Source organism: Carassius gibelio, chromosome A7 (assembly GCF_023724105.1).
Source record: "Carassius gibelio isolate Cgi1373 ecotype wild population from Czech Republic chromosome A7, carGib1.2-hapl.c, whole genome shotgun sequence".
NCBI classification, from domain to species: domain Eukaryota; kingdom Metazoa; phylum Chordata; class Actinopteri; order Cypriniformes; family Cyprinidae; genus Carassius; species Carassius gibelio.
Genome location: NC_068377.1, coordinates 13,363,955 through 13,375,222, shown reverse-complemented (window position 1 = coordinate 13,375,222; position 11,268 = coordinate 13,363,955). Strand labels below are relative to the sequence as shown.

The 11,268-nt window shown below is 36.1% G+C and overlaps 1 protein-coding gene across 1 annotated transcript; it reads left to right on the top strand.

Annotated features, from left to right (window-relative positions):
• Positions 1-6: 6 nt before the first annotated feature.
• LOC128016617 (carnitine O-palmitoyltransferase 1, liver isoform) lies at positions 7-9,200 on the top strand. The gene is made up of 13 exons (XM_052601267.1): positions 7-59; positions 1,389-1,496; positions 2,195-2,279; positions 3,149-3,344; positions 3,540-3,728; positions 3,876-3,981; positions 4,522-4,638; positions 4,774-4,938; positions 5,030-5,161; positions 6,284-6,436; positions 6,669-6,782; positions 6,878-6,970; positions 8,315-9,200. The coding sequence occupies exons 1-13, from the start codon at positions 33-35 to the stop codon at positions 8,399-8,401; spliced, it is 1,572 nt and encodes a 523-aa protein (XP_052457227.1). The 5' UTR covers positions 7-32; the 3' UTR covers positions 8,402-9,200.
• The last annotated feature ends 2,068 nt before the right edge of the window (positions 9,201-11,268 follow it).

The following is an 11,268-nucleotide window of genomic DNA, read 5'->3' as shown; positions in this document are numbered from 1 at the left end:
AATATATCTATTTGAGAGGTCGTGGGCCAATCATGGTTAACAGCAACTATTATGTAATGGTAAATAGACCTTGCGGGCTTCACTTGCATATGCAGCTACAATGTGGAGTGTATATATACAGTGGGTATAGAAAAGAATCATCCCCCTTTAAAATAAACACATTTTGTTGCTTTGCTGCCTGAAATGAAGACGGACAAAGTTTTTGTTTTATCCAGCTGTATTCACTCAGTGCTACTTATAACATCCAAGCGACAGATGTAACTGCAACATATCAGGAAAAACAAAAAACAAAAACAGAATGACTGAGTTGGAAAAGGATCACCCCTGTCCTAAAAATGACTTTTAAAGTCAATCAGGTGTAACTAATCACCTTCTCAATGGCACACAAAGCCATTTGCCTTTCAGCTGTGATCATCTGTGGTCACGTTGCTTTGCTCAGCATTAAAATAACTTTCCTGAAGCATTTCCGAACATTTCTAGTAGTGCAAATGAAGTAAACAATCAGCTATGAGTGGCAAGGCACTGTCAAAAGGATAAAGTGGTGGACAAGCACAAATAAGGGGATGGATACAAAAAATAAATAAAAAAGAAACTGCTTTATCAATGCTTAGAAGCACAGTGAAGTGTTACAAGGGTTACAAGAAAAAAAAATCTCCTCTCGAAAGGCCACGTGCAGTCACGTCTGAGCTTTGCCAAAACACACCTCATTCTGATTCTGAGGCAGCTGAGACTAAAATTTTATTAATTGGCCTCAACACTAAATGATATGTCTGGCAGAAGTCCAATACAGTTCACCACCCAAATAACAGCATCCTACAGTAAAGCATGGCGCTGGTAAAATCCTGTTATGGGGGAGTTTCTCTGCAGCAGTGACTGGAGCAGTTAAACTCCACTGAAAATCTGTGGAATGACTTGAAGACAGCAGTCCACCAACACTCACCATTAAACTGAACTGAACTTGAGCAGTTCTGCAAAGAAGAGTGGTGTAGATGTGCAAAGTTAGTAAAGACATACTAGTAGAGACAAAGTTAGTAGATACAACAGACTAAAGGCTGTAAATAAGGCAAAAGGCGGTTTAACAAAATACTTGCATCCATTGATCCATTTTTCTAGCTCTGTGATACTGTTTCTTTTTTTCTGACATGTTGGTGTTATATCTTTCACCTGGAAGTTATAAGTTGCACTGAATACAGCTGGATAAAACAAAAACTGTGTCCATTCGGCTGCAAAGCAACAAATGTGATTATTTTAAAGAGGGGTGATTCTTTTCTATACCCACTGTAGATATATAATAGTCGACAGAGTTTGACTAGATCATATTTTTGTTTGGTCTCAATTAGATTATACATGCATTCTTGGTTTCTGAAACCATTGTTTCCTCTGAACAGGACTTTCTTTACGCCTTTCCTACACATCTGCAAGCAGCAAGAGCCGGCAACATCATTCATGCTATCATGCTTTACAGGATGAACCTGGACCGGGCTCAAATGAAACCGGTTAGACAAGCTACCATATTTTATTGCATCTTTTCTAATAGTTTAATAATTGGTTTTAACCAGCGAGGTTAATACAGAAGTAAAAAAAAAAGGGCTTTATAATTTAATGGCCCAACACTGTAATAACGTATGCCCTCTATCACAAATAAATGGTTAGCACTAACTAACCTAAGGCCTGTTACTAAGAAGATTGATCTCTTTATTTAATCTGGTGAATGTTTCTATATTTCATGTCTCCTGATCATATGGTCAAAATGGTTAAAGTTTTTGCACTAATGAACATGGTTCCACTCTGCTCTGCTCAGTTGGAGCAGCTATTTAATATATGAGGAGACGGGTAAGAGTAGCCAGTCTGATAGACATATAATAATAGACATGTTATTGTATAGGTTCATTGGCAGTTCCATTGACAGTTTATTCTTATGCATGGTAATATAATAACCTTGTAATGACAAGCTGGTGACCAAGGGCTGCACTGCTTAAAATCCCTCTCCATTCATTCCATTCCCTTCCTTTTATTTTATATAGCATAATTGTTCAGACTAGGACCCCAGTCAGTCTTCTTATATCCTAATGATTGCATAATTCTCTCTAGAGCTTCCAATAGTGATTTGTGAGCCTTATCTCATCTGTTACGTTTGTTTTTCACTAGTTCCTCCATCCATCTTTTATTTGACCTCTTCCTTTCTGCTTCACAGTTAATGCTTCAAAACACCATCCCTATGTGCTCGTCCCAGTATGAGTGCATGTTCAACACCAGTCGCATCCCAGGCATAGAAACAGGTACTGAACAATGATAGTCTTTGTGCAGAGAATTTATCTTGAGGCAAATTCAAGTTATAGGGCAAAGTACTTTATATTCCACTTTCCACTGCATGCACACTTTCTACAGTTTTAGTTTAAGGAGCATTGACCGTTCTAGGGTTCTACAGTATAAGGGGGTGGGGGGAGGGAGAATGTAAACCGCGGGACTATCTGTTTTTATCTGAAAGTGGAAGATGTGTTCAGGAAACCTATTTCAAATTTTGACTCTAAAGTGGTTCAGAAATTACATACTTCAGCTCTGACTTCCACATTAGTTCCTTCCTTAATCATTTGCAGCCCATTTTTTTTTAATAATTGTATTATATATAATTGTATTATTGTGTAATAATGGTGTGTATATGTATTTATTTGTATTTGAGTAAAAATATAGTAGGACAGTAATATTACATTCTATGTCAATATATTTTTTAAAAATTGCATTTATTCCTGTGATGACAAAGCTGATTTTTTTATCCATTACACATGTCACATGATATGCCTAAGAAACATTATTATTTATTACCAATTATCACCTTATTACATTATTACCAATGTTGAAAACAGTTGTTTCCACAAATATTTGTTTTCCTAGAGTTTTTTAATATTTAGAAAGTTCATAAGAACATTTTGTTGTTCTTAATTGTAAAAAAAAAATTAATTTTCAATTTAATTCTTTCAATTTAACACACAAAATTTTACTGACCTTGAATGTTTGAAAGGTATTATGTGTGTGTATACATTTTCTTTTTCATTGATTTTCATTGTAATGTAAATGTTTGACTACCTACAAAACATTTCTTTCTTTCTTTCTTTCTTTATTTCTTTCTTCCACCTCCATCTGACTATAGACACACTTCAGCACATGTCTGACAGCAGGCATATTGTGGTGTATCACCGAGGCCGTTACTTTAAAGTGGGGATGTTTTATGATGGGCGGTTACTTTTGCCACGGGAGATCGAGCAGCAGCTGGAGAAGATACTGGCTGACACGTCAGAGCCACAGCCCGGAGAGGAAACCCTCGCTGCCCTCACCGCAGGGGACAGGTATTCACAACGCACCCAACCGCAGGAGTCGCTACCGTCTTCCTTTAATTCATTTCTCTGATCACTTGTCACCACTGTAAATCTTCAGAGGGATGTCAATTTGAAACGAGGCCCTTCTTGTATCTTCTTATCATTTTTACTGAACAGTCAAAACTATTTAGGATGGAGTAAACACTTGTTGTCTGTCTATGTCAGAGTGCCTTGGGCCTGTGCCCGTAATGCCTACCTCAGACATGGCAAGAACAAGAAGTCTCTGGATGCTGTGGAGAAGGCCGCTTTCTTTGTTACACTAGATGACACAGAGCAGCGCTATGACCAAGCAAACCCTGTGGAGTCCCTGGACCGTTACGCTAAATCGCTGCTCCATGGGAAGTGTTATGACAGGTGAAGAAGAAACCATAGCATGTGTTAAGAAAGACCACCTCCTTCTATGCCCCTTTGAAATGCTTTTTCTTAGTCTTTAGGTAATCATTACTGTAACTCCGAGTAGCTTTTATATGATGTACATTTTATTGGTCAATTTCTCCATAGGTGGTTTGATAAGTCCATAAACTTAATTGTCTTCAAGAATGGAACGGTTGGCCTTAATGCAGAACACAGCTGGGCTGATGCTCCTGTTGTTGGCCACCTCTGGGAGGTACACATGCACAAATACTCTACCCTTCAAAGGTTGAAGTCAGGAAGATATTTTTACATTTTAAAACTTTGTTGTATACTTTTATTCAGCACTTAAATTGATTACATTGTTACAGAAAATATTTTTTCAAATAAATGTTCTTTTAAGCTTTCTATTCATCAAACTGTCCTTAAAATCATTTTAAAATGAGAGAAAAAAAGGTAAATCACCATATTAGAATAATTTCTAAAGCATCATGTGACATTGAAAACTGCATTAATGGCTGATACAGATACAGCTTAGCTAAAACAGGAATAACATTTTTAAATATATCAAAAATTGGAGAACAGTTATTTTAAATGGTACTAATATTTCAAAATATTGCTGTTTTTACCGTAATTTTGATCAGATAAAGGCAGGTGAGCATAAGAGACTTCTTCAACAAAGCAAAACAAAAAAGCTTAACATCCCCAAACCTCTGACGAAAAATCACTTCTATTTAATGAAATATAAAATATTAATGTGCTGCTAATGTACATTTTGATGGCATTTTTCATAAAGCAAGTGCTCTCGATGGACCCTGTTAAGTTGGGCTACACCGCAGATGGCCACTGTAAAGGAGAACCTCACCATAATCTTCCTGGACCTCAAAGACTCCAGTGGAATATCCCAACTGAGGTCTGTGTAGGATTCACTTTGTTGTAAAAGTTCTGATAATAGCTCATTTTTTCTCATTCTGTTTAAGTGGATATGAAAGGACCAAGACTTCTTTTGTTTAATGTTCTCTCTGTTGTGTTTTGTGTTTCATGGCAGTGCCAAACTATGATTGCCAACTCTTTGTCTGTGGCCATGGCTTTGGCTGATGATGTGGACTCTCACATCATCCCCTTTAGTGACTTTGGGAAAGGCTTGATCAAGAAGTGCAAGATCAGTCCTGATGCCTTCATCCAGCTAGCATTGCAGCTGGCCCATTATAGGGTGAACGGTCTTATCTGAAATGTTGCAAAATATTCTAGCTTATCGCTCACTTGAAATGGTGTAATGATGTCAATGTTTTTTCATTATACAGGACAAAGGAAAGTTTTGCCTGACGTATGAGGCGTCCATGACACGTTTATTCAGAGAAGGCCGTACAGAAACTGTGCGCTCCTGCACCATGGAATCCTGTGCTTTTGTCCGTGCCATGATCAACAACAAAACGGTATCATGCCAAAAACCACCCTTAAAAGGGATGGTTCACCCAAAAATTTTAATTACCCCAATATTTACTTGCCCTAAAGGCATTCTAGGTGTATATGACGAATACAGTCGGAGTTATATAAAAAAATGTCCTGGCTCTTCCTAGCTTTATAATGGCAGTGAATGGGTGTTGACAAGTCCAGTAGAAGCCCAATAAACTGTGTCCATCCATCATAAGAAAAGTTCTCCACATGGCTCTGGGGGGGTGAATAAGATAATTTAAAGAAAATATAATTACAGCTTTGTAAACCATAATCTCTAGCTTCCGTTAACTGGTATGTGCATACACGAGAGAGTGCTGTTCCAGCGGATGACGTAGGACATAGATGAGAATATGCTCGTCTGGCGAGAACCAAGTTTTGTTTACAGAAGGAAAGGAAGCAAAGTTTGTTTTGTTTTGTTTTGCTCTCTCCTCCGTGCATTTGTCACCTCTCACCAGAGCTTACACTATGCCTACATCCTACTGGAATACTGCTCGAAAAAACTAAAGCCAACCGATGCTCAAAAACCAGCCAACAATGCCCGACAACCGAGCGTCGGCTTGGTGTATCCCGGGCTTTAGGTTTACTATACCAGCACAAATAGCACAGTAGCTGTTTATTTAATCTGCATTTGCTTTAGCTATAGCATGTGTTGTGGGGTAATGTATTATAAGTAACGTGAGTTAAGTAATCTGATTACTTTTTTTAGGTAACTAGTAAAGCATTACTTTTAAATTTACTAGAAGATATCTGAGTTACTTTTTTGAAAATGTAACAGAAGTTACTTTGTTTTCCCATTTATTCACTGACACCTCTTCTGTCCCTGTGTTGCGTGAAATTAGGAGTGAGGTTCAGCCTGAGGCACTTTTGGTGTAAAAGGGCCTTTACAGTTACCAAAAAAAGAGTTACTTAGTAACGCAAGAAGTTACTTTTGTTATGGAGTGACACAGTATTGTAATGCATTACTTTTAAAAGTAACTTTCCCCAACACTGACTTTAGCTACTGCTTTTCAAGATTTGACAAATGCAGTTTAGTGCTTACGGGTCACTGATTTACTGCTCCCATTATTGAAAATTAATCTTCTGTTGTTGTTGTTTTGTAGACAGAAGAGAAACTTCGTTTACTAACCCAGGCGGCTGAGAAACACCAGCAGATGTATAGGCTGGCAATGACTGGTCAGGGCATTGACCGCCATCTCTTTTGCCTCTACGTAGTGTCTAAGTACCTTGGACAGGACTCCCCATTCCTCAAGGAGGTGGATTTTTGGATTTATGCATTTCAGAAATTCAGATAATAATTTAATTTGGAAAAACATATTTTATAAGAATTGATAGTGTCCTGATTTTTCTTCTTCTTCTTTTATGACAAATTAATGATAAAGGACATTTCTGCCTTTGAAGACATTTGTGTATTTGCCTTGCTTAGGAGCAATGTATCTTATATTCTTAAAAAAATATATATTTTTAATTCCCTTCCTGTCTGTTCAGGTGTTGTCAGAGCCGTGGAAACTCTCCACTAGTCAGACTCCTTTGCAGCAGGGGGAGCTGTTTGATCTGGTGAATCACCCAGAGTATGTGACCAGTGGAGGAGGATTTGGACCGGTCAGTCTGTCAAAGATTTCATAATCTGCTAATATTAAAATTCTTTGGTGAAAGGATGAAATTGAACTTTTTATTTTATTTTTTTTATAACTTAGGTTGCAGATGACGGTTATGGTGTGGCCTATGTGATTATCGGTGAAAAACTCATCAATTTCCACATCTCTTCCAAGCATTCTAGTCCAGAAACGGTGAGAACACACACAACCTGAGAATCTGTGAAAATACAGAAAATGCTGGTCCTTTTTCATTATCAGTGACAGTAGATGTGTCATCCAAAGGAATGTGAATTTTGGGGAATCAAATAACTGCACTATAAAAACATACTGTAAGTTTCAGAACTCAAAACTTTCCTGTTAGTCTAAAAACAGTTTATATTGAAGCCAGTCTGCCAAAACGAAAGCTTGTGGAATGTGCCTTTTTATGATGTAACAAGCACCGTCATCCGAAGAAGTATATTTTGGCCTTTATCAGTGGCGCACGACATGCGATGACAATGTAAGTTTCATTACATTATACTTTTCTTGTTAGCCTATCCAGTTGAAGCCACTAGATGCAGCGCTGCTGCGATGTTCTTTAAAAATTTGCAGAAAAAGAGAACAACAATGTGGAGAAGACGTTGTTTACATCAAAACTGAAACCAAGCCATTCATTACTTTTTTTCTTCCATTTTGACAGTCCTAATCACAACATTAGGAAAGAGTGGATGAGCTTTATTTTTAATGAAGTTCCAGACTGAGTCAGTAAGAACTTGGTTCACTTCATTTTAACGCAAATTTGTTTAAAAACAAATGTTTTTAATCTTGGTTAAATTATAAGTGGACCTCTGAGAATAGTATCAAATAAAAACAGAGGCAGTTCATGACCCCTTTAAAATACACATAATAAACAAGTGCTCAACTGAGGTAGATAATTTATCCGATAAGAAGGCATACACATAAATTCTGATGGAAACACTTTTACAGAATAAGTTCCTCAATGTGCTACAAAAATCATATGTGACTTTGACTCAACAGATCATGTGATTGGATAACTGGACTTACCAGTGGACCAATCACATTTCACACTGCATTGCATCTCCAATGTTAAGTCATTCTGAAATGCCTGAGCCAATCAAAATGATCTGCTATAATTAGGCTACCTCCCAGAACCACACATGATTGCATTCCCAAACGTCAGGCATCTGCCTCTTTACGCAAGATAACAATACGTCATTTGTGTTCCAATGCTATATCCTATGCATACTGCATTCATCTGAGGCGCATGCCATTATTATTGCAGAAAAAGAGCCACAGTGACTTCTTCGGATGCAACAACTTCCATTTTTATTATTTAAACTTTGCACCAGTTTCTCGAGAAGTGACTGTTTGCTCACTTGTACACAAGAGATGGAAACTGTGCTTTATTCTCAAAGGTTGAATGCAATATTCCATTCCTTTAGAAGCGTACATGGATAGTGTTGTTCTTAAATGCTTGGGGGATTTCTCTTTCTTAATCATTTATTTATTTATTTATTTTGCATGGTTTTTCTTCAGGACTCTCATCGCTTTGGAAACAATATCAGACAAGCAATGCTTGCTATGCTGGATCTGTTTCAGCTTGACAAGAAGGACCTAAAGTGATTTGACTGGTGAAAGGATTGTGCTTTTAATGACTCGTGTCACCTCAATTGTATATCAGCAGCGTTGAGAGAATCTCATTCTGTTGTTATTTGTGCTGGTGCCTTAACACATGTCTCAACTGCATTACCAAGACTATTTTCACTTTCAGCTTTCAGTATATTTTACTGAGATGTACAGTTTCATATATATTTCAATAGATGACATTCTCTTGATAAGATATCAAGGAGCATAATATTCACTTGGCTGAAGTGTTGAGTCGCAAATCAAGCGATACTCGGCTCTCCATTTGTGCTTTAAGTTTGCAGTCTGATATTTGCAGTTTTTCAAATTAAGAGTTAACTTATGAAGGAAATGAGGTTATGCGGATTGATAAGTTTCTGAATACCCCAAGTGTGCAGTCTTTTATTATGTATTTTGCACACATTTTGCTCTCCACCTGATTGAATGGGTTGCTATCGTGTCGATTCAGCGTTGAAAGGTCACTAGGTTTTAATGCGGGATGTGTTAACGCTTATCATATGCCTTATCACATTAATTGTACATTTTATTTTTATTTGAATTCATTTAATTTCCTTCCATCATATTTTAGGTTTTGATTTGACTGTAATCATTTTGGAAATCATTGTCAAAAAATGATTCAAGTTCTGGGAAAAATTGAATATATTCTGAACTCCGTTATTTATTTTGTATGCATAATAATGTGTTAATGAGTAAATAATGAGTGTTCTCTTAAAGTACATGTATACATTTATTTGGAAATTCAGAAGAAGCATTAAACATACCATAAACATATTAATAATGGAAGTCCTTTTTTTTCTCAGTTATTCATGTCTGGTCTAATAAAATAGTGTTGACTTATATTATATATAAGATTATTCTCGTAAATATAAGTAGGATGCTTCACTAAAGATAGACTCTGGGAAATCTTAAACATAATTTTTACTTTCACATTAAAGTTTTGTTGAATTTATTGCAGTTTCATTGCATTTCCTATTTTCAGTTGATTTGTATGAATTACTGGTGTTTTTTATTCAGGCCAGAGTCCAGTCATTGACCTATGAAAGCCATCTCTTCTAAGTAGGCTGCGTGAATTGAACCGTGTTCCTGTGTTATCAGTATGACATCATCCTAAAACAAAGAGAAAATGTGGTCAAGCCTTTATTTCCTCTAAAAAACTAAACGCAGAACTTTGGAAGTGTCTCTATAAAGAATGTTGTGTGCTAAAACTACTTATTTAATTGTTAATTCCCACTTTATATTAGGTGTATTGCTGCTTTTGAGATGGGATACGAATAAGGTTAAGGCAGTACACATTTAATCATAAACACCATCATTTATCTGGGCCTGGTTTGCATTTTAATATCATTGTACTCTGTAATAAGAAGAATTTTTGGATAGAGTTTCAGATACTTTTCATAACTGTATTGCTGCAGTTGATAATTATGTTCTTATTTGAAGAGATCTGCTCTCTTCATTATAGTGCTGTGTTGTGTTGCAAAATGAAATGTAAAAAGTAGAAATAGGAGATTTGATCTTCCCGTTTTTTTTTTTCTTAAAAAATAAGTGTACGTTTTTATGGGTCTACGCACCCTGAGCCATTAGAGTGCTGTAATTTGATCCTTTTTTTTTTTTTTTTACTTCAGTCTGACTTTTTTAATAAAATAAATATTTCTTTTGAGACCCTTGCAGACCATCAGATTTACTATTTTTGCACAGATGCTTCATTATTTTCATGTATTAGTGATCCTCCTAATGCCAATTTTAACCAGTTTGGATTTGGTTGCCTTCCTTCTATCATTTGAGTCACATCTTAACTGGCAAAGCAATTTGAAAATATGAATGTTCAACTGAAACTAGTTACATACTTATACATCTATTTGTCTAAAATGAAAACTACACAATATTGTCTTTTTAATAAGATTTATAATCCAATGTTACACGTGGTGTAAATTGAGGTTTTAAGGCTTTAAGTGCTCTAGTAAAGCGTAGTGCAAATGAGGGCTATTGCACAGATGCAGGTGCTAGATTGGTGACTGACTCTAAATTGAGCTGGAGGACAACTCTGTTTCTTGATTCATGGCCACAAAGAAAAAACAGAAACAAGAATAGACAATAGACAGAAAGACAAAATACTTGAGGGCCGCCTTTGGTCTGCTCATGTAGGTTATCACTATATAGTTGTGTATACTATATTTATTGTTGCTTCTGGCTTGTATGTATGAGAAATAATTAATAGTAAGGAAATTGATAATTGCATATTAGGTTCTGAAATGCCACTTCTTTTGCTAAGACTAGGTCTGTCCGGTGATGTAGAGCTGGACCCTGAGGTTAGATATCAAAGGCCAACTGTAGTTTAAATATAGGTCAAGTAATCAGGTATCAAGCAAATGTACTTTAAACCATGTTAAATGTATATTCAGTTATATGAAGAGACTTTAAAATGTGTCAGTGGGGACCAGCAACTGTATGTATGGTTACCCACATACTTTGAAATGTCTTTCAACCGAAGACAGAAACTTATACAGGTTTGGAACAACTTGAGGGTAAGTAAATGATGACAAATTTTTCATTTTTAAGTAACTTATGCCTTTAACAAAAGTTTTGGTCCATTTGCCTATTAGTAGAAATGTGTAAAATAGAAGAGATTAGAACTATCTATATTTCTCAACTCAAGTTACATAACGGGAGGATGTGTTTACATTAATGCAAGGCTTATTTTTCATTATGAACAATCTTATTTTTGATTTGTGTATGAATTTTTCACATAAATTAAATGATACCATTGTTTATTTATTATGGTATTTTAATTGAATTTCCAGCTGTTGATAAATGTTTTTTTTTTGTTTTGTAAATTTTTTTTGTAAACA